We start from the raw sequence: 24,100 nt of genomic DNA, 5'->3' as shown, positions 1-24,100 counted from the left end.
CTAATGATTATGAAATGTTTAGTAAGGGGCAGGATTATTATTATTTGATGTCGGACCATGCACTTCTAACCATATTGAACAATAGCACAATAGCCACGATGTGTTCTAAGTTGTGCATTATTAATGGGTTTGAAATAGCTACATTATTAATTGTTAAGTAATAGACGTACATTAATCATTCGTTATTCATTTGGAAAAGGCATGTTGTTTTATAATTCATTTCAATAATGCTTTCAATTTGTCATCGTTTTCATCAATGATCTCAACATTGTTTTGTTTATAAAATTTATCAGTTTCATTGATCTTATCTGAATGGATTGGTTTACTCAATGATTTGATAACAGTTGTATTAAAACCCAATTTAGCACTGGATTCTGCACTAAATTTAACACAGTAATCATAAGCAAGTCCAACTAAGTAGATATCCGTAATTTTGTTCTCTTTCAAAAAATCACTTAAACCTGTCTGATCATCATCCCAAACATCATTAAAAGCACTATAGTAGTCACGATCATGTAATGTCCCCTTTTGAATAATGGTTTTTGGTGAGTGTATGTTTCTATACGCAGTAGTTAATTCATCTGGAAAATTTGCACCATGACAATGTTGAATACAATGATTTGGCCAAACAGTTTGTTTCAGTTTAATAGACGAATCTTTCGTAGAAGTGAATTCAATCTCTTCAAATGGCTTGATATTTTCATGGTTAGAAGCAAAGGAAATATGGTCTTTTGGATGCCAGTCTTGACTGAAAACAACTGCATCCCAGTTGTACTTATCTGTGTTTATGAGATCTAAAACACCAGGGATTATTTTATTACCATCATTAACTGCTAAGGATCCACCTGGAAGGAAATCATGTTGAATATCAATAACCAAAAGGGCTGATTTAGATGTCATATTGTAGAATTGATTAATTTGCTGATCAATGAACTTGACTGTGTACGATGTGAATACCTGATGTGATTTTGGACAAGTGCTGATATATTTTGATTTTATATATTACTTTGAGAGCAATTTTTCCGTGACTTGATACTATAGTAAGCAACAGCAACAAAATCTGTAAGCATAAAAAAAAAAGATCAAACAATTTGTTAATATATAGTGGACTTAATAAAAGGGAGATATTTATGAAGCAACAATTTAAAAGATTAACTCCATCTGATTTTCTATAGGGACACCCGCGAAATTGAGCATGAGCTATAGCGTAACAAGGTATATCAATTACTTTATATATATACATGATTTGTAAAGGTGGTCTACTCAGACCAGATTGCACTTCATCCAAAGATTTGGAGCTACATCTATGTTAGCAATGGCGTACCTATTTGAATATAGTATTGGTCATATTTATATACTAATTATGCTACATCTATGGTGAGAACAAGTGATAATTACCAGTATATGCAATCCCCATCACGCTATGGAGCTGAACTAACTAATTGGTTACGATCCAAATATAATTCATATAACGGTCATTGAATAGTCCAATACAAATTTGTACTGAATAAAAGAGACATCAATTCACTTGCTCAATGCTGTTTATGTTCAAGGGTGTTGAATATGTATTGTGTATAATTGTCTTGGTAGTATTAGTACATGCAATCATAACGTGTTTGGTACATGTTGCATTTAACAGAACAAACTATATAACGATATAGCATTAAATCAAGCATACTATCTCTTTAGCAGAAGTTTGCATACTTCTCTTCCTTCCACTAATGAACTCTGCTAAAGTCTGAATCGAAATTGTTCAGTGTTTGTGTCAGAATTGAGAAAGCGTTAAACATCCGAAACACCCGCATTCGGAAATTAGTCTAAAACGGTAATTACGAAGATAAATCAGTTTTTTTTTCACGGAAACAAAACCTATAAACTACCATAAACATCAATTTTGCACCATTTTTTCAACACCAAACACCATTGATCATTTCTTTCAAACTTCTGTCTCACTATGATCACATTATTCACGGTATTCCATTAAATATGTGAACTTCCAGGGCTTCAAGCTACTTTTGCTTCGTTTTTTCGCGTTGGTTTCGAATTTGTTCAGAGAAGGTCGAAAAAATGTGAAATCTCAAACTAGGCCAAATTTGGTTATTGCCATCAAATAAAAGCTATCAAATTCCTCGAATTAAATTTGACACTCTTTTGCTTTATTACTTTTGAAAGTTAGTTATTCATCCAAAGGTCAGATATATCCAATTGAATCAGCCAGACAGTATTGAATCAGTTCACACTTTGTTTATTTTAGCTTTGGTATATTAATCTTTAGCTATGGCTTTGGAAGATCAGTTAAGAAGTTTGGATCTTTCAAATGAGTCTAAGCGCCAGGGTTCAAAAGATGTGCTCCTATACTTCAAGGATAATGAGACTCTTAAATTATCAACAAGCGAATCCTTCATGGATTTGAGTGAAGTTGAAGCTGCTTTTCAAAGGCTTTTTAAAATAAATAAACTTAATGATTCTAAGATTGAAGCTGCAAATGATATAGATACAGAAATCAAAGCGCTTGTTGGTAAAGTTAAATTGTCTCCTATCAATTATAAAACTGCTGCTGAAGATGAAGTTAAGAATAAAGAACTAAAAGATTTCTCACAAACAATCGCTTTATTAGCTGCAAATTTTACTGTGAATGATTTCATCAAAACTGAAATTGACGAATCTCTTATTGAAAAAATGACAATGGTATACATTGAAATATTGAACTTGTTGAAAAATTATAATTTTAGCTCCCCAAATTTCTTACTTACAAGGGTTTCATTAATTAGTCCATTATTGATCACAATTTCTTTCTCATACAAATTAAGAAGTCCAACCAGTTCATCTTTAATGAATATACTTTCAATTCTATTTACTTATTCAATTAAAAACCCTGATATACTTCAATCTGTGATCAAGCTGTTTGCAATTACTCCCACCACCAATATTGAAATGTTTGAAGTCTTTAATAAGCTTTGGGAAAGTACTTTAGAAAACTCTACTGGAAACCAGTTGAATGATAGACAATTACCAGGACCTATTTCAATTTCAAATAGGATCAGTCATCTCCAGGGTTATGAAATATCCACTACATTATTGAATACTATTTTCCCATATTCTCAAAATCAATACATTCGTCAATTATCGAGAAACACTTTGAAAATTCATTCAATTTTAACAAATATCAAAGCAGGAAATAAAATTTCCAAACACTTAACAGAATTAGTTAGTTTCACATCTGATAATTGCACTGCTGAGACTTTAGCCATCCTTTTACAAACTTTGAATTTGCAAGATACATTTTTAGATCTATTTGGGGATGAAAATTTTACTAATCAGTTAGGTTATATTTTTTCCAAATTATCACAGACATCAATTCCTATTGGTAGGCAACCTTTGTTAAATAAATTACAAAAAAGCGTTTTGGATAAAGATATTTTGAGCCCATTTGAAACTTCACTTAATATGAGATACAAGGTGTTAATAGAAATTATCGACCACAACACAGCTATTGATTTTCAAAAAGAGGCTTCATGGTCAATATCATTGATGAACTCCTTATATTTGATCAAAAGTGATTTCGATTTGGTCAAGTCACACATGGCGCTATCTGATCTTGGATCATCGTTAAGCTTACCTGCTATTATCATCAAAGTTTCATTTATTTTATCTGATGCCATTTTGAAAATTGTCAACCCATCAAGAGAAATTTCAACTCATTTAAAGCAGAATATAACATTCAATAATTTACCACCTTTACCAATCTCAGATTTCTTAGACTTCTCAAATGTTTTCATATCACAATCACAGGTAAATTTGGGAAATTTGCAAAGACTTTTAGACTCATTGCATTATTGTTCATCAATCTTGAATGATATTCACATGAAATACAACGAGTTCAAGGAATTCATTCACCCTGTTCAAAACCTTGAGGGCAAAGACGATGATCTTGAATTTCAAGCAACTGATAAATACTTGTTGTTGAATTACAGCTCCTTATTCTCTACATTGACTCTTGCAGATGAGTTATCACAAAAGTCAAAAGGTTATGGTGATTTGGGTTATTCATCAGTATTCTTTGATCTCAGTTCAATAGGCAAGACTTTACAACTCCAAGTCTTCAAAGTATTTGAAAGCATCTTCAAACTTTATGACACATTTGCATTTTTCAAATTAATTAAATTGATCATGAAGATTAGTATGAATGACCTTGAGTTACAAAAATTTTCTATTAAGTTATTGAATCATTTGGTCTTTCATTCAGGCAATGGTCTCAAAATAAAGATTGAAAACAATGAGCTTATAATGAGACTCTTGACCCAATTTGTTTCCTTATGGAGTGATAATTCTAATGAATACATTAGATTTGAAAGATTTTTGAATATCCCAACCACAACATCTAATGATTCTGTGATATTTGATACCAAATACTATTTAAATGTATTGGGTTATGATGATCATGAAATTTTACCTATGGCATCACCAGCAACAGCAACAAGTACCCATTCCTCTTCAGATAGCTACAGCTTCACAAGTAATAATACTAATAATGGCTTCAATATTAGTAATAACAGTCAATCAATCCCAACTCCAGGTACATTGAACAATAGCACATTCACTAAACAACCAACTTTGCAAGACACTTCTTATTTTAACAACCCAAATTACAATTATAGCACCAATCAACAATTTAATAACAATAACAATAACTTTAATCAATTTCAAAATACAAACGGACCATTATCAACTGGCGCTATGGACTACGGTTATAGAACGAGCAACATCAGAAATGTTCAGTCTTTCATCCCACAAACTTTCGTTGGTCAAAATCAAAATATCAGATCCCAATCCGTCCATGTTGATCAATATAGTAATTTTGAATGATTCATTTATTACAAAGACACTTTTTAACCTTATCTTCATTTCCAAATCGAACTTATATTAATATCATAAACTAAAGAAAAAAGTTATCAATTCTGGTATACAATTGCAACATCTCAAGACAGTATAAATTTTAACAATGCTTTAAATCATTGAACAATAATTAGTCCCTTAGTCTTGAATGTTTTCATTAAAAGAATCCAGAAAACCAATTTTTCACTTAGGACACTTGTTTCACTTGCTGGACACTACTTTTTTTGCTATTATATTTTTTTCAATTACAATTTGTTTTACTATAAAACCCCCTTTACTCTACATTTATAAAGAGATCTAGGAGATTCTTTAGCTATTAGCTACTTTTTATATATATGATTATATTTTTTTGAATGAACATTTATCTTATATCTTACGTCAATATTATTCTGTATCCGAAGCCAGATCCTAAATACTTCTGCACCTTGGGGGAATTATATACGGTTCGATACTAGCTCTAATTAATCATGTATAATATATAATAAAGTAATCAAGCTTTATAATATAATAACAGTGATCACCAGGAGAAGATCTACGGATTGTAACAATAAACAGGGTTGTATATAAAGAATATTTTCATGCTGTATAAATTGCATGTATAAAATTATTGCATATGATATTGATCTTGACGTAGTACCTGTGGGTATCACGTATCACTATATAATGAATAATAGAGCAACATCAAGATTAATACCATGGATTAATGAAGTATTTGACTTGTTCCCTGTCCTACAATGCTTTTATAATACGTCATACAGTTACTGGTACAATACTAATGCGATTGATGAATATGAATATGAATGTAGATCAGGGATGTTATAGGTTGTCGATTTACTTCACGCTCGATAATTTCCGCTATATATTACAACCTTAAAACACCATAACCTACATGCTTGATAAACTAATACTCACCTTCGATTAACTCAATTAGATCATAAATATTTAATATCCTGCTGCAGATTATAATATGAGCGGCCTCAATTGACAAAAAGTAACGTCTAGATCTCGAATCAAGCCCAAAATAGTGCTTCGGAGATCCAATTGTTTGAACTTTACGAGATCTTATGCAACAAAACTTACTATTTTCGGCAACAAACAGATCTGTGAGATCTAGAAAAATCAGAAGCGTATTAAGCAATTAAAAATACAGCTAAAAGTGATAGAATAAGCTGAAAATTCGAAATTTTTGCTGAAAATTGCAAATTTTGACTACAAATCGAGGAGACCCATAAAACACATAATTTCAGAGATCAGGCAAGTTGGCCTGGTCGGAGGAAGAAGGTCCCTTGGCCTAGTTGGTTAAGGCGTGGTGCTAATAATAAGGCTGGAAGCTATGCCGAAATTGTAACGCCAAGATCAGCAGTTCGATCCTGCTAGGGACCAGTCCTTTATTTTTTTCCCATCTTGACCCCTTTTTTGAAAGCAAATTGGATGGGAGAAGTTGAAACATATTTCTGAGATCTGTCCTTTGAATCAACTACCCGCGAAAATGTTGTCCCTTTCTGATGCCCTGCAGTATGGTGTAAATAATATGAGTGTATCTGAAAGAATATGATAACTACTTTATCATCCAATGGGAAATCTATAAAGTGAAATGTAGAAGAAAGGAAGATTTCAGGGGATTTTAATCTTTATATACTTTCAACTTAAGATCTTCAGAACGTGCTCCTTATCAAACCTTGTTTAACACAGAACACCTTAATTTCTGCATTCGCGAATCGCGAACTAGCAATCGGCTGACATAATCAACTTCTCGGATTTTATTTAAAAGATCAGTGGCGCGAATTTTTTAGTGACACATTTTTTGCATGTGAATTTGATGGGGATTTTTCGGAAGGTGGAAGCTGAGAAGACAAGTGAGAACAACTTAAAGAAAAGGGGATTTAACTCACAACTTCATGAAATTTTGTGTATATTGGCCACAGTGTATTGAACATATCAGAGCATATATATACTATTGTCTTCAATTATTCTTGAAGCTGTGAATTGCACCACTCAAAATAATACAGCCTATATTCTAGCTACGTCTGTTCGCTTATCCGTGATTTGTTCAACTGAATCACATGCAAATGCACCACAAGAAGTACTAAGGATTAACATCAACAATAAATTCGACAATTTTGATCAAACGACCACTTTCTTACTTTTAATTATTACATAGACATACAAATATTTGTTCAAACTATTTTGATTTACTTTGGGTTTCCTCAACAGATTACACCAAGTTTACAAAGTATAGTTATAGATATCTTGCTGCCCCGGAAGATTGCTTCAACGCTTCTATTGTCTTAAAATTTTAGTGCTCTCAAAGATAATTTGGCTAGATTTTAAATATAAGAGGTGCTTACGCAAAATGGTAGAGCCTACTACTATTAACTTACATGAGAAAGTCAGCTCACATAAGTCAAATGATCAATTAGCTGTTGATACATCATCAGCAGAATCAGTTCAATTAACTTCATCTAATAAAGATAAGGAGTTTAATAAATCATCAAGACCAATTGGTAAAACTCCGGATGGTGAAACTTTTGAGGTCCCAGAGACCCATGATATGGTAAGATCATTGTTTGATCCAACTTTAAGGAAATCATATGCTGAAATCATTATTGGTTTATGTCTTGCTTCAAATTTTCTGATTTATAGATGGTTAGACACTAAAGAAAACAGGATCTATGGGTTCGTTGCTCTTTATACTTTCTGGAGATTGGCTTACAACTTTGGTATTGGGGTTGTGTTATATTATCAATCCAATTATACTTCATTAACGAAATTTGCTAAAGATCATGGACTTTTCAAATCTTCAACAAACTCCAAAACTTTATTGCAGAAATTGGCTCAATTAGAATTAAAATCCAAAATGGGTAAATCATATGATATTGAAGCTTTTCCAGATGAATTTAATACTTGGTTACTATTTAGACAATTTGTTGATTTGGTTTTGATGCAAGATTTTACAACTTATATGTTTTTAGTTTATACCGCTGGTACTGATAATTGGTTATCTCAAAGCACATTCTTGAATAGCACCAGATTAATTTTAGGATCATTATTAGTCGGTTTTAACTTGTGGGTTAAATTAGATGCTCATAAAGTTGTTAAAGATTTTGCTTGGTACTGGGGTGATTTCTTTTTCCTTGAAGAAGCAGAATTGGTTTTCACTGGCTCTTATAATTTAGCTCCACATCCAATGTATTCAATTGGGTATCTTGGTTATTATGGGTTTGCATTAATTACCAAATCATATTTAATCTTGATTGTTTCTCTAGCTGCACATTTTTTGCAATTTGTGTTCTTGACATATGTTGAAAATCCTCATATGGATAAGATTTATGGATCAGAATCATTTGATGATACTATTGGTGAATTAGAATCTCATGAATCTTATTTAAAACCATTGATTGTATTTGGAAATTTCAATCCTATTAGAATTACTGATTATTTAACCATCTTAGCTGCTGCTTATACAATAGTTGCTCCATTGACCATTCACACTTTTGATGAACTATGGACTCGAATTTTCTTTATTGGTGCTCTTGTAATAAAGCTTACACAATCTTTTGGTATGGGATTCATTTTACACAAACAAAGTGTAAATAAATGGTGGACTAAGTTATACTTGAAACATGGTTTAGATAACGTTGCTGCTTTTTCAAATTGGCAATCAGTATACAATTTATCATTAGTGCTATCTTATAGTTCATTATTTGGTGTTGCAGCTCGTGAAATTTTAAATGGTCAACATTATCAAGGAACTTGGTTATTATTGAGATTCATTTTGGGTGGATTATTAGTTCTTCTACAAATTTGGACTAGTCGCTCAATTTTCCAATCTATTGGAACATTTGGTTGGTTTTATGGTGATTTCTTCTTACCTAAATTATCAAATAGAAACTTGACAAACTCTGGTATTTATAGATATTTAAACGATCCTGAAAGATTATTGGGTATAAGTGGTATTTGGGGTCTGACTTTAATCACATATTCACCTTTGGTGTTTATTTTAGCTATGTTATGGACTGCACATGTTACTTTGTTCATCACTTTTGTTGAGAAACCTCATATGATCAAAGTTTATGGTGAACAGCAAGTTTTGAAAAACGTTTCTGGTGTCTCGTTAACTATTAAACAAATGATGCCTGAACGAGTAAATAACACTATAGATTCACTTTACAACAGAACTTTCAACAAATTTGATGACTATTTAAAGAAGAAGAGATCACAATCTGAATCTGTCAGTCACAGAAACGCTTTAAGACCTATTATTCAACAACAGCAACATCCATCTTTGACTTCAGATTATAAAGTTGAAATTACAAACCTTGATATAGATTCCACAATTGAAGTTGGTAAGCCACTTGAAGTTACGTGGAGAGCACCAAAATATCATTCAAAGAAAGATTGGATTGGTCTATACAATGTCATTAGCTCTGGAAGCTCAAGAAAGAAGACATCAATCCCAAGCTCTGGGAGATGGGTTGCAATCAACAAAGAAGGTTATGATAGACCAGTTGGTATTATAAGTGAAGGTTCAGAAATTGATAAAGAGTCACTTTTAGGTGCTGTGCAATTTTCTGGTAACTTGTTAAGTTTTGAGAAAGGTGTTTATGAATTGAGATATCATGCAAGTTCATCACATTCAGTTTTAGCCATATCACAACCTTTTGAAATTGTTGTTCCTCCACTTAATGTTAATTCCTCTAATTTTACTGAATCTCTTTTTAATTTGATTCAAAGAGTGGAACCATCTATAAAGAGTATTACTGAACCATTGAACTTCAAAAATACTAGTCCTGGATTAATCAGTCAATTGGCTTCAGATTCTACCAATATTGATATTGCACCAGATTTTGTTTTGAAATTGAAAACAGTTTCAAACATTGCAGAGAGAATCAAAAAGTCTAAAAGAATTCTTGATGAATTGAATAGTGATCTTTGATCTTAATATTCTTGCTACTGAATACATATATAGCTTATAAATAGTGTTTAAAAAAAATGAAACATCTATTAAAATTATTTATTGACTTGTACTTATCAAGTGAGTTGTCAATGCATTCTTTACATGTATTGATTTCTTTTGAGTCTTTTCAATAATTTTGGATAAATTCTCTATGGAATCTTCAGACTCACCTAAGATCCCCACAATCTCGTCATTTTTAATATAACTTAAAACTGTATTATTTTCATAATCGAAACTTGAAACAACTAAATCTATAATTTCAATACCAGCGTCGATGATAGCCAAAGTAGTTGCATCTGAAACTAGACTTAATAACTTTAAATATAGTTGATCAATATCTTGAACTGAAATAATATTTATGAAAATATCAATACCTGATTTTGGATATTTGGATAAATTTATCACACTGAGGAAATTGTTTTCGATATATTGACAAAATTTTTTGTTTAGCAAATCATTAAATAAACCAGTATTATCTTCCAAGTTAACACTCAATGTTGTCTTTTCCACGAATGAACCTCTAATTGGTCTTGGTCCATAAACTGATATAGATACAATATTCCCATCCAATTCTAAAAATGATGAGCCATTAGCGTTTGTTATAAGCCCTGATTTGATGAATGTTCTTGTGATTTGTGATTCGATATCATCTTCTTTTGATGCATCAATTTGTAGTTTTTGTTGATACTCTTCTGGTAGGGGAGCAAAAACTAATGGTTTAGCGTTAGCTGGGCCTAAAAGTCTTCTTCTATCTATAGTAGTAGCCATTTTTATGAACTGGTGAAATGAAGGGTGTTGCAATAGTTTAGGTCTTGTTGGGCTATAAACTTCTAGTTATAGCTGTATTACAGAGTAAGAGTATATTTAATTTTTTGTTAATATTTATAACACCCGGACACCTTTTTTAAAATGCACGCGGGATTTTGACAGACTTTTTCAATTTTAAGTGTATTCACGAATAGAAGTACAAATTAATTAAGTCAAAAATACAAGTACATATAAATACAATTATACATATTTAATGATTATCTCGATAGTATATCTAGCCACAATCCCACTGGGCACACAACGAGTGAAAAAAACAAACAACTTAACACCTTAAAATTAATAAAACCCAAAAAGCAAGCAAAAATTTATCTAATATATTATGAACCACAACTTGTTGAAACAACCAAATAAAATAAAATATCATCAAACGTGAACCCCAATTACCTTATGGTACCAGTGTGCCTGAACATCTGTATGAATACACAAACATCATGGAGAACTTGGTCGAAGTGTGCCATTTTCACTTTCTTGAGTACTAACATGAACTAACCTATCCTGTCCAGCAGGATTATATTCTGGAACATAATCAAATTCAGGTGGTTCACTTTCCAGTTCTTGTAATCTTCTTCTTTCCAATTCAGCTTTATCTGTTGACTGATTTGTGTATGTTGAGTTTGAAGTACTTGTTACAGCTGGTGCAATGCCGTTCAAAGTTACACTATGATCAGCTGTTATTGATGTGTTGGATTCAGGGAGTGGTGGAAGATCTGAGGAGTTTAGTGAATAACTTGGTGCTGGTGTGTCATCATCATTAATAATTGGCTCTGATGGTAACAGGGCAGCTTCTCTAATTCTTAATATTTCCTTCTCTGATAAGTGAGGATCTTCTTCAGGTATTGGAATTTCTTCACCTGTTGACACAACACTTGTATTACCATTTGTTTGATTACCATTAGAAACAACACCATTTGATGTACCATTAATACTCAAAGGACTAATTGAAGTTTGAGAAAATCCTTCAATTATTGAATTGTCAGAATCCATAATGATTGGGCTATCACCATTTTGACTATCCTCACGATATAGACTATTTGTAGAGCTTGAATTATTAATATGACCATTGTTATGATGAAGTGCATTTCCAACAACTGTTTTCTTACCCAATGAACCATTTTTATGAGATCTTTCAGTACCTATAATGATTTCAGTATTTAAGCCCAGGAAATTTTTAATTCTTTTCAATCTGTCAACATTCAGAACACCAGTTTCTGACCTAGACATTTCCATTTCTTGAGGATCTTCAGTATTGAAAACTAAACTATGTGAAAATTTAGTTTTGGAACTTTTGGAACATGTTGAACTGGTCCCGTTATTTGTAATCAAATTTTTACTTGAAATATTAACTAAAACTTCAACATAATACTGAAATGTAACTAATCCAGATCCAACTATAGTAGGGAACGATTCCAATGGTACTTTTAATGATGTACTGATATCTGCAGTCAGTGATGCTGGATCAATATAAAGTGGTGCAATGGTTTGTGACAGATCTTTTCTAAAAGATTGAATTGGAGCTTCAGGGCCATTATCAACCCTACATATTCTAATCAAAGTCACAATGACACCAGCAGATGACTGAATTGGTTTGTAATGTTGAACTCTAATCTTCAAAGGAACTGTTTCACCTCGTAGATAACCTGATTCTGGTAAATCAACATATAATTTGGCACCTTGCTGACCTGGTATTGGATTACTTGGTTGTGATGTATTATTATTACTGTTATTATCATTATTGTTGTTGTTGTTCAAAGATTCAATACTATTATCACTAGCCACTGTAAATTGAGTGGTATTTGAATTAACTGTTGAAGTTGAAGAAACTGTCTTCTTCAAAGCTTTATCTGATATTTTCAAAACGGCAACTTTAGTTGAAGGTTTGGGTATTTTTGCCACATTAATGGGTACTATTATTTGTAAATTCTTGTCACAATGTTGTATTGAATTTTTAGTTGTTGGTATTAGACTATTTGGAGATTGTGATTGTAAAGATGCTGGGGATGATGTCAAAGATGTGGTTGGTGATTGTAGTCTTGTGTGATTTATTGAACCTCTTAAAGAGTATGATATTGAACCTTTTTCAAAAGTGATTGATGTATAAATATTTCTTCTGGGTAGTCTTATAGAGAATGGAAATCTATGTTCACCTTTTGTTAAGCCTGATAAAGGTAACTCTATATTTTCTTGTGACTGTTCACCACTATATTCATTTTCTTTATTTGATTCTTCCCCATATATTACAGTGGTATTTCTAAATAATAATGTTGGTTTACTTCTAACCGCTGCAGTGTTATTTGTTTGTTTGACTTTTATGAACCCCACCAGAGTCATTGTAATGTTTATATCTGTTATGTTTCTCTTTAAATCCAATATTATAGTACCCTTGATATTTTCACCAGGTTTGAATATTTTGTGTGGTTCATCAAGGTCTATATAAAAATCTTGTATCAAATTTATACTATCAAATTTCAACGCCTTTTTGATAGAAGTTGTAGAGCCTGAACTTTGAGTTCTTGAGGGCAGGAAGCGTTGCACTGCGCGCCTCATTGTGATATCTTTCTTCAATGATATTATCTGTATTTTGACTATTACTAATGACCTTTTCAGATGATAGACTATTCTTCAAGATTGACCCTTTTCCAATATGTTAACAGATAAAATTAACTTTCCAAAACAGGAAATGGTTCTAGCTAATAATGAAATAAGCACTGTAATTTATTGATAGCTGCTGAAAAGCTATAATTAATGCCCTTTCTCTTTTATAGATTGGCTTAATAAATATACGGGAGTTGATGAAAAGAATGAAGTTGGAATACCCGTAGAACACTGTGTGGCTGAGCGCTATTTGAGCTAGCTTTGGAATACTTTAGTGTCTGTGTTGATGTGTTGTATTGAAGGTATGTGTCTCTGGGAATATGAAGTCCAGATTTGATCTGTTTATGGGCTTTTGCAGTGCTGTATTATGAACTTATTGGCGTGGTTGATAAGCTTTTTTTTATTTAAACCCCAAACTCGTTTTTCAACATACACAACTTCTCTGCCCATTTCCTGGTTTCTAGCGCTAAAATATCAAGGCAGACATGTTGTGTGAACCGTTCGCGGCGCTGTAACAGTACTACCCGGCTGGCTATCCCTCCACGGATTTGGATTTTTGGTTTCTCATTCCCCCTAGAGTTAATTTTCAATTTTAGTATATTTTGGTGCACGAGTTGTGAAAGGTTATATGCAAATGAAGGACTACAACTGACGAATAAACAAACTGTATGTTGGCCAGAAGCCGACACGAAGATAACGTATTTCCAGTGGCACCACCATTGGAAGATCTTAATCGTTCTATTGTTCGATGAGCGTAGCGATATTGTCACTTAAGGTTGTCTGGGCCCAAACGATCTGAACTCTTGGTTCATAATTCTTTATAATTGTTTCAAGAGATTTCTTTTTCCCGAAGAGTGCAGCTAAATTCTAGAATCAAACGGAGAGCGATCTTTATACAATTGAAAGATCGATAAGTTATGAACAAGTTCACTAGCTGAACATTATGAGCCTATACTATATGTCAGAACCATATATTTAAAGATACAGTTTCGATAATTTAATTTCAATAAAGAAGCTTGATTTTATTGATCTGTGGCATTTCTTATCTTGTATCTAAGTAGCGGGCTGGGCAGCCGTTAGCTAGGCGGAAAAATAGGCTTGATTAACTCTATACAGTCTAAAACGTACGTATAAATATTGGGTTTAACGTAGGAAGCTATAATATTTATATGATCCAGATTCCAAGCGCAATCATATATCACCAAACTGCTACACGGTATATTGTAACAAACTCAAATGCAATATATATTAATTAAAATAAAAACAAATTTCATCACTGTATAATATATACATGCCTCAACATATGTCAAAGCTTAAAACAAAGACTTTTAAAGAAACACATAGTATAACCAAAATGAAAAAATAATAATAAAAGAGAAACAATTTTAGGAATAGAAAAACTTTATAGTATAGAATACAATGTGAAATGCTTAAAACGTTTTAAAAACAACCCAATATTTTATGTTTAGTTTATTTTTTTCTTTACTCATCTGATGCAAACTAATGAAATTAATCAAAAGTTTTTTTGGTACCTTTGAATTCAGAAACTGAAGAACTGTTAGCACCAGTTGGAGTGAATGATTTTCTTTCTCTACCACCAAATGATTTTCTGTCACCACCGAATGATTTTCTATCACCACCAAATGATCTGTTACTGTTGTCTCTTGGAGCTGAGAAATCTAAACGAACTGGTCTACCTTCAATGTATTCACCATTTAAGGCTTCAAGAGCAGCTTTAGCTTCATCAACTGAACCATATTGAACATAACCGAAACCTTTTGGTTGTTCGGTATCTGGATGAGTTGGGATTCTAACTGAAACAATTGAACCATATTCAGAGAAGACTTCTGATAAGTTATCTCTGTTAGCATTGAATGATAAGTTACCTAAGAATAAAGTATCAGATGGAGCTGATGGAGTATCACCGAATTTTGAAGCTCTGTCATTTGATCTGTTGTTTGAAGCATGTGGTTTACCAGTTGACATATCTAAGTTGATTGGTCTACCATCAATTTCACGACCTTGATATTCTTTCAAAGCTTTTTCAGCAGCACTTTTACTATCGAAATCAACGTAACCGTAACCTCTTGATTTACCAGTAGCTCTTTCGAAAATAACTCTAGCACTAATAACACCACCTAATGGTTCAAATTCACGTTTTAACCATTCATCATCAATACTCCATGATAATCTACCAACGAATAAAGTAGCTGGTTCTTCATCAACTTTTTGTTTTTTAGCTGGAGCAGCTTCCTCTTCAACTTTACGTTTCTTTGATGGTTCTTCAACTTCTTTCTTTTCTTCTTCTTCATCTGATGAGTCTGAGTCTGAGTCTGAAGAATCTGAATCTGATGAAGATGATGAATCGGAATCAGAAGAGTCTGAATCACTTGATTCTTTTTTGGTTTCTTTCTTTTCTTCTTCATCATCTGAAGAGTCTGAGTCTGAGTCTGAATCTGATGAATCGGAATCTGATGATTCTTCTTTTTTAGCTTCTTTCTTTGGTTCTTCATCATCTGATGAGTCTGAATCTGAGTCTGAATCTGATGATGAGTCTGAATCACTTGATTCTTCTTTTTTGGCTTCTTTCTTTGGTTCTTCAGCGTCTTTAACTTCTTCATCTGAATCTGAGTCTGAATCTGATGAGTCTGAGTCTGATGATGAGTCTGAATCTGATGATGAATCTGAATCTGATGATGAGTCTGAATCTGATGATGAGTCTGAATCACTTGATTCTTCTTTCTTTTTAGCTTCTTCTTCAGCAATTCTCTTAGCTTCAGCTTCTTTTAAAGCAGCTTCAGCTTTTTTAGCATCTTTCTTTGATTCTTTCTTTGGTTTTGAAACCTTTGATTTTGAGTCAGCAACCTTCTTGGTACCTTTCTTATCTTTAACTTCCTTTGTTGGTTTACCCATTGTGATCTATAATGTATATGTGAATTAACTTAATGTTATACTTTATGAGAAAAAATAAAGTAAAAGGTAGTAAGACAGTTATAAATTTTTTTTTCACGTACATAATAATTTTCTCCATATGAAAAGAAATTTTTTTAAAAAAAAAAAAAATGAAAAATTTTGCACAGGGTAATCCTAACGGTTCCGCGGGCCGATGCATTTTTCTAGAACATTTAGATTTTATTGTCGTCGAAGAAGCCAGATAATGTTTGTTGATAATTAACTTGACAACAAATAATAATAAACTGGGGATGAATCAAAACATACAGGTAAAAATTCTTTAGGCAATTGGAGCTTTTCATAAACCTACACGTTTGATTAAGATCATTATAGGAAGTGTCTATTTGTATATATATACCTTGTATGAAAGGGGAAAAGTTTAAACCAACTGAAGTACTTGAAGAGATCTGTGGCCAAAGTGAATGGGTATAAAATAATTAGTAAAAAATAATATAATGAAGTATAATATATTATTATGATTCATCAAGAGGAATGAAATATTGAAGGAAAGAAATCAAATGAAAAACAAAAAGGTGAATGAAATAAGACCAACGAAATTGAATGAAAATATTTTGTTAGCAGAAGCTTCATAAGCAGAAACAGCTTCTAAAGTGGTGGTATTTGAATAGTTCATGACATATGATGTTGAAGTTGGGCTCACTATACTTCTATATGAACTATGTTTGTTTGCTGTTGAGCTGGTTGGGATGGAAAAGCTTTTTGTTGATTGACCAGATGACACACTACTAATTGAGCTTTCGTTTGAATTACCGTCATTCAGATAAATTTCTGTTGAAGATCTTGAGTATGAACTGTCAGATGATATGGTATTTGTTTTTGTTGCTGGTTGATCTGTGGTGGAAGTGGAAGAATGATCATCTGAACTTAGGGCTGTTAAAAATTGTGAACTTGACCTTTGTTGAATGTGCACATTTTCACTTAAAGTTGAAGTCCCAGTTTGTGAACTATCTATGGAAGTAAGTGAAGAATCAATCATTGTACCATTACTTGAGTAACTGGAAGCTGATCTTTCAGGACTTAAACTCATTAGAGTAGAAGATGATTGAGCTGGGGTAAAAGATAATGACGAACTTTGATCATGATATTGTGACAAAGATGTTGAAAGCTCATTATCACTTTTGGTAGTTTCAGAAGCTGACAATATTTGTGTACCAGTGTTTGAGATAAAGCTGACATTCGAGCTGAATGACTGTCTAGCATCAATTGTTGTTGTTGGTCTTTGTTCTTTATCACTTGAAAAGAAAGAATCAGTAACTGCTGTAGAAGAATAAGAAGTGCTATTGGTGTTTGAAGAAGTTGACACACTTGTTGAGATGAGTTCATCTGAAAAGGTTGATGTCTTTGATGGTATTGTTGATGCTGAAAGTTCTGAAGAATGTGATGTTTCTGTAATAGATTGAACGTTTGGTTGTGTGCTTCTTTGGCTTGATTCTAATGATGGGGATGAAGAAGGCTGGTCAGATGTCTGTGTGTGTGTGTTTTGTGGTAATGAATCAATACTGGATGATTCAATACTTAGGACTATTGGAGTTATTGATGGTCTCGAATTTTTGTATGATGATATACCTGAAACCATTGAACCTGGAGCTGTGGTCAATATAACACTTGAATCAGATGAGCTCGACTGTGATGTAAAAACATTCGAAATTTGAGAAAGTGGAGCTGATAACCAAGAATTGGAGCTATGGAGTGTTGAAGCACTATGTGATCTATCTGTTGTCAACGTTTCAAGTGGTTGAATTGCTGATGAAAAGTAACTTGATTTTGTTGATTTTGTTGATGAAGAGAGAGTAATTAGAGTAATTGAAGCTTTAGTTGAACTTTGAAGACTGCTAAATTCTGAAGAAATAACCAAAGATGAAGCTGGTGGGGATATTTCAACATCCATAGTTGACGATGATGATGATGGTGATGATGAAGATGCATGGACCCCTTCGTCTGATGCTGATGATGATAATGATGTACGTTTTGAAATCATACTTAATAAGGATGGAGATGACGGAGGTAGAGCAGTGTGATTTGAAAGTGATTCTGTAGTGTGTGAAGCTGACTCAAATGTTGAGACTGAGATTGATGGATCAAAAGGAGCTGATGAACTCATAGTATCTTCTGAAGGGATGGTGGAGACAAATTTTGATGATGAAGCAACTGATCCAAACATTGATGAGGAAGAAACTGTGGAAAAGAAAGAAATGGTGGAAAATGATGGCAGGTGTTCTGAACTTGAAACATCTATTAGTGATTTTGATAGGGAGATTGATGATGACGAGGAGAAAGATGAAAAATATGGTGATGATTGGCTTGTTAGACTAGATGAGGAAGAAAGATTTTCCTTATCTTCTGATGCTGAAATTGAAGGCGAAACTGGTTCTTGGCTGGATGTCGTTATGGATAAACTAGTACCAGATGTGGTTCTTGAAGAGCTTGTAGGAATAAAAACAGATGAATATTTTGAGCTTGTCGTGGAGATTGCACTGCTAATTATGGAAGATTCAGGAGCCAAAGATGTTATCAATGTGTTGGATCCCGATGATGAGCTGTATGAATTTGATTGTTCAGTTGAAGCTGAAGATAATGTGGAGGTCCATATATCAGTTATAGATGAGCTTGCTGTTGATTTCGAAACCTCTTCACTTATGTTTATTGTTTCCAAAGTAGATAAACTTGTATCTGGATAAATATAGCTGGCTGATGTGAGTGTTGATGTGCTATCTATAAAGTCAAAGGAGCTGGAAGATGTTTCCTGATAAGAATAAGAGCTTGCGAAGGTAATTCTTGAACTTGAGCTGGTAACAGCATAACTTGATGAGCTTAATGAACCCAATAAACTTGATGAACTTGAATAACTTGATGGAGAGATGGAAGAAATCACATTTTCAGAATTTGTTATACTAAATGGAATTGATGAGGTCGATGAACTTACGGATGTCAAACCCTCTTCTGATTCTGAATTTTGTGATACCTGGGATGAAAAATAACTTGATGAACTTGATATTTGTGTGAATGAAATTTCAGAAACCTTCTCTGAGCTGGAATAGGAAGCAAGGGACTGACTGAAATGTGATTCAGGCGTTTGGATCATGCTACTTGAGGAGAGAGAGCTTGATATTTCTCTGTAACTGCTTGGGACAAATGAAGAACTAGAAATATCTGATATTGACCATTCTGAGAGTTTTGAGCTGGAAGGTTGATTGTAACTATATGAGCTAATGCTGCTACTTTCACTTGAATATGGTTGTTCTTCTGACATTGAGCTTTCCGCTTCAGATTGTGACAAATAAGAAGATGATGATGGTGATGATGATGATATCGAAATTGAATGAGCAGTTGTTGTTGATGAAGCTGATATAAAGCGCGCACTGGTGAAACTGGATGTCATATAAGCACTACTTTCATATGTTGTTTCAATGGGTAAAAAAGAGCTTGAAATGCTATTTTGAACAGGACTAAATGTCCAGTTTGAGTACAACGATGAACTCATTGCTCCTCCAGAACTAGTCCACCATGAGACCGAAAGGGAAGAAGAACTGATTGAGCTTGAGTGACTATTTTCAAAAGCAGGACCCTCACTTTCAGATTGCGCATTGGAACCACTAGAAATATGAACAAATGAAGAACTGCTTCTATAGTCCGAATCTGAACTTGACTTGCTAAATGATGAAGAGAGTCCTGCATCAAATGACGCAGTCGTGGTAGAAAACCCTGATGATGATAGCAAACCTATGGAGCTCAACGAATTAACAGAAGAAAGTGATGAACTTGAAACCGTATTTGAGCTTTGGCTTTGTGATGAGAATGAATAAACTGAAGATCCTGTTTCAATTGTACTTTCCCCACTAGATGCACTGGAAGAACTCAACGCTGTTGATAATTTACTGCTGGCTGATGAAAGGTCTGACAATACTAACGACACAGAAGATGATGATGGCCTACCTGACAACGAAGAATATGATGATGTATCTGGGCGTGTAATGATAGAACTTGAAAGGTTGTCAGAAGAGCTCAATATAGATAAACTAGAAACCATGGAACTGAAGGGATGGCTTGATGAAAATGTCGACGATGGGATATCACTTAAATGTGTTGATGGAACAAATGAAGAGCGGTCACTGCTAGATATGTAAAGTGATGAACTTAAGCTTTCTTTAACTGCTGATGAACTAGACATTGATGATGATGATGATGATGATGATGATGATGATGATGATGTAGATGCTGAAGATTCACTAGCTAAAGAAGACTCTGACGAGCTAGAAAATAATGATGTCGATTGACTAGATGTGGCAGTCTCTGTTGAGCTAGATGACGATGAGAATGATTCACTAGATGAAGGATATTCTGATAGGCTAGATGATGTACCCACTGAAGAAGTATCTGATGAACTAGATACTAGTGATGACAATGAATAACTAGATGAAGCATTTTCTGATGAACTGGATGATGTTTCACTGACTGAAGAAATTTCGGATGCACTAGACATTGATGATGAAGATGTGCCACTTGATAAACCAAATTCTGATGAACTGGATAATGATGCACCAGCTGAAGCAATATCAGATACACTAGAACTTAATGATGAAGATGTGTCACTAGATGAAACAAGGTCTGACGAACTAGATAATGATTCACTTGCTGAAAACAATCCTGATACACTAGATGAACCAGATACTGATGAACTGGATAATGGTTCACTAGATGAACCGGGTCCTGATGAGCTGGATAATGATGCACCAACTGAAGTAATCTCAGATACACTAGAACTTAATGATGAAGATGTGTCACTAGATGAAGAAATCCCAAACGAACTGGATAATGATTCACTTGCTGAAGACAATATTGATATACTAGATGAACCAGATACTAATGAACTGGATAATGGTTCACTAGATGAACCGGGTTCTGATGAGCTGAATAATGATTCACTTGTTGAAGACAATGCTGATACACTAGATGAACCAGATTCTGATGCGGCGTATGATGATTCACTAACTGAAGAAATATCCGATGAGCTAGATTTTGATGATGGTGATTTATTTGATGATGAAGATTGTGATGAGCTATATGGTAAATCACTAGCTGAAGAAGTTTGTAATGAACTAACAATTAATGATGATGATGATGGTGAAGAAGAAGATGATGATGAATCACTTGTTAGAGATGATATAAATGATGACATTGATGATGACATTGATGTCGACATTGATTTTGGCTCTGATGGTAAGCTTGTTGATAATTCTGGTAGTGATGTTGATGATGATATTGATAATAAAGCGGATGGGGCTTCTGAGGAGAATGTGACATCTGAGGATATTTGAGATACTTCAAGTGATGACACTGATGATAATACTGGAGGGATATATGATGATATTTCAGATGACTTTGACGATAATACCGATGAGTAAACCGATGATAACGATGATAAACCATCTGATGAGTTTTCTGATGAAGAAACTGATGTTAATGAGGATAGCATTCCGGAAGATGTTCCTATTGATTCTGAAGGTAATATTGATGATTGTGACACTGATAATGATTCTGAAGAGCTCGACATTGAACTATCTAAAGCTGACGATCTTTCTGAAGAACTGTCTGATATAATGACGCTCGAAGATGTAATGAGCATAGATGACGAGGTCAGGGATTGACTAGGCGTATAAGTATGGCAACTCACACATGTTGCAGTTCCTTGATTAACCCTTAAATAAGCATTCAAAACTTTGAAAGCACCAGAAGTGGTTGATGAATAATAATAAAGTGTCTTTGAGTTAACTCTATCCGTTGAAAACACGGAAAAGCTTGAAGTAGTTGAAGATGAGACAATTGACTCTACTTCTGAGCTTGGAACAGATGATGAAGATTGAAGCAAAACTGACGAGCTTGATGTTGAAGCTGGTAGACTGGATGATTTTGAAAATGTAACAGAGCTTGATAATGTAGAGGCCGTAATACTTGAAGATGAGTCTAGAGTTGAAGATGATGACTGTTTGAATGTTGAAGTATAACAACTGACACAGGTTCCAGTTTCTTTATTGACTCTCATTGAAGCATATGTGACTTTATATTTCCCGGAGGTGGTCGTTGAATAATAATAAAGTGTTCTTGAAGCAACCGCATCTGTTGAAAAGGCAGAAATTGTTGATGATGTTGATGCTGTGATACTTTGACTTGATACCACAATAGACAAAAGTTGAATTAAAAGCAGGATCTTAAACGCACTGGTTTTGAAATGAGACACCATACTGTGCATATTCTAGATCTTATTTCAAGTTTTTGATTTAATTAATCTATTGAATATATGGTTGATCGACAATCGAGATGTTAAAGATTCCGCCTTCTACATACTTATATTTAAAGATATACTTATGGAAATCATTTCATTATAAACAAGCTCTATGTTTTTGAGGTTTGGTATATAAGAGTCTCATAGTTACAACATTTGCAAAAATATTTTCTTCGTACAGCTTGAGTATGCCATAAATCAGGTATCGAATCTCTCTTCAACAGTTTGTATTTATTGATGCATTTCGGTTTTGACGAATTCGGAAATACAATTTAAACTTATTATCGTTTTCGGAGTAAACAATAGGGATCTTGCATTTTGCCAGAGATTCTATCACATACAAAAAGTAACGAAAGCATGCAAGTTGATTCCGGCTAACTCACACAATCTTCAAAAGAAAGCGGAAATGCTCAGGCTATCAGAATACGAAAGCTGAAACACTTGAAATGAGGTGAAATAATGCAAAATTGTTCAGATTTTGTTTTAGATATCAGCTAGTACGATGTATCTATTAGAAGATCTCAGTGGGATTCGAGTACGCTGGAGATACGAGCCGGTCGATCGAGCTAATATATAACCTGTATATACTTAGATCGACTAACTGCATGGAAATATATTAAGCCGCTATACACGTCGATCCTGATTCCTGATCCCTGGATTGATAATTATAATTAATAGAACTAGTATATGTAAATTAATCTAGCTGTTTAATATATATATATTGACTAGGCGTTGTCCATATATCATGAATATTCAATTAATTAATTGAACATGTATAATATAGAATTTTATATATTATAAATATATATATATTATATATAATATTACGATCATTGATATATGATCATGATCAACGATATTCATAATTGATCATATATAGTGGTAGAAATTTTTTATTATGAGGCCTCTTCGTTTATTAAACAGCTATATATATTCAAGACATAATTGGCAACAAATTCAACTATCAAACTATCTATTACATCGATCATATATATATATAAGTTATATCTATCTGTTCAAATCATATTTAAGATTCTGTGAGTGATTTTTTATGACGTCTAAAGTGTTATTTTACTATGATTTATTTCAAGTTATCTGTATCCAAAGTCAAAGTGACAGGGCCTTCATTAACTAATGCCACATCCATCATAGCACCAAAAACACCATCCTTAACGTTATCTTCGCCCATTACAGCTCTCAATTTTAATAAGAAAAGATCGTATAAGACTTTTGCATCAGCTCCTAAGAAAAAAAAATTTAGTATTAGTTCACTTTCATATAGCTTTTAATAATTAGAACTTACCTTTGGCTGCTTGGTGGAAGTCTGGTTTGGAACCTTTGCTAGTTCTTGCCATCAAAGTAAATTGTGATACTAATTTCAAAGTTAGTTTTTGTTCGTTGGAAACAAAAAGAAAAATCAGCACATACTAGATAATATCTTACCATCAGCTTCCTGGACATTTTTTTTCCATCCGTAGCCACCATCATCTTCAAAAAGTCGAAGCTTCAAGATTTTGGAGGATAGTCTTTCTATTTCTTTCTCTGTATCAGTGGTTGAAATACCAACCAATAAA

General features: G+C 33.3%; 8 protein-coding genes across 8 annotated transcripts; 2 read left to right on the top strand and 6 right to left on the bottom strand.

The window, feature by feature from the left end:
- Positions 1 to 216: 216 nt before the first annotated feature.
- PNC1 (nicotinamidase) lies at positions 217 to 900 on the bottom strand (the record flags this gene model as incomplete). The annotated part of the gene is made up of 1 exon (XM_011274142.1): positions 217 to 900. One exon carries the CDS (start codon positions 898 to 900, stop codon positions 217 to 219), a length of 684 nt encoding a protein of 227 aa, XP_011272444.1.
- Positions 901 to 2,277: 1,377 nt separating this feature from the next.
- Positions 2,278 to 4,866, top strand: VIR1 (Vir1p; the record flags this gene model as incomplete). Its single annotated transcript, XM_011274141.1, has 1 exon — positions 2,278 to 4,866. One exon carries the CDS (start codon positions 2,278 to 2,280, stop codon positions 4,864 to 4,866), a length of 2,589 nt encoding a protein of 862 aa, XP_011272443.1.
- A 2,383-nt stretch (positions 4,867 to 7,249) lies between these two features.
- CHO2 (phosphatidylethanolamine N-methyltransferase) lies at positions 7,250 to 9,832 on the top strand (the record flags this gene model as incomplete). The annotated part of the gene is made up of 1 exon (XM_011274140.1): positions 7,250 to 9,832. The coding sequence occupies one exon, from the start codon at positions 7,250 to 7,252 to the stop codon at positions 9,830 to 9,832; it is 2,583 nt and encodes an 860-aa protein (XP_011272442.1).
- A 78-nt stretch (positions 9,833 to 9,910) lies between these two features.
- MTR3 (exosome non-catalytic core subunit MTR3) lies at positions 9,911 to 10,621 on the bottom strand (the record flags this gene model as incomplete). Its single annotated transcript, XM_011274139.1, has 1 exon — positions 9,911 to 10,621. One exon carries the CDS (start codon positions 10,619 to 10,621, stop codon positions 9,911 to 9,913), a length of 711 nt encoding a protein of 236 aa, XP_011272441.1.
- A 489-nt stretch (positions 10,622 to 11,110) lies between these two features.
- Positions 11,111 to 13,225, bottom strand: RIM8 (Rim8p; the record flags this gene model as incomplete). The annotated part of the gene is made up of 1 exon (XM_011274138.1): positions 11,111 to 13,225. One exon carries the CDS (start codon positions 13,223 to 13,225, stop codon positions 11,111 to 11,113), a length of 2,115 nt encoding a protein of 704 aa, XP_011272440.1.
- A 1,557-nt stretch (positions 13,226 to 14,782) lies between these two features.
- Positions 14,783 to 16,186, bottom strand: NSR1 (Nsr1p; the record flags this gene model as incomplete). The annotated part of the gene is made up of 1 exon (XM_011274137.1): positions 14,783 to 16,186. One exon carries the CDS (start codon positions 16,184 to 16,186, stop codon positions 14,783 to 14,785), a length of 1,404 nt encoding a protein of 467 aa, XP_011272439.1.
- A 553-nt stretch (positions 16,187 to 16,739) lies between these two features.
- BN7_5282 (uncharacterized protein) lies at positions 16,740 to 22,484 on the bottom strand (the record flags this gene model as incomplete). The annotated part of the gene is made up of 1 exon (XM_011274136.1): positions 16,740 to 22,484. The coding sequence occupies one exon, from the start codon at positions 22,482 to 22,484 to the stop codon at positions 16,740 to 16,742; it is 5,745 nt and encodes a 1,914-aa protein (XP_011272438.1).
- Positions 22,485 to 23,607: 1,123 nt separating this feature from the next.
- On the bottom strand, positions 23,608 to 23,881 carry DTD1 (D-tyrosyl-tRNA(Tyr) deacylase; the record flags this gene model as incomplete). Its single annotated transcript, XM_011274135.1, has 2 exons — positions 23,608 to 23,768; positions 23,830 to 23,881. 2 exons carry the CDS (start codon positions 23,879 to 23,881, stop codon positions 23,608 to 23,610), a joined length of 213 nt encoding a protein of 70 aa, XP_011272437.1.
- Between the last annotated feature and the right edge of the window lie 219 nt (positions 23,882 to 24,100).

The sequence above is a fragment of the Wickerhamomyces ciferrii genome, contig 00207 (assembly GCF_000313485.1).
Source record: "Wickerhamomyces ciferrii WGS project CAIF00000000 data, strain NRRL Y-1031 F-60-10, contig 00207, whole genome shotgun sequence".
NCBI classification, from domain to species: Eukaryota; Fungi; Ascomycota; class Saccharomycetes; order Phaffomycetales; family Wickerhamomycetaceae; genus Hansenula; species Hansenula ciferrii.
This window is presented reverse-complemented; position numbering and strand designations above follow the sequence as displayed.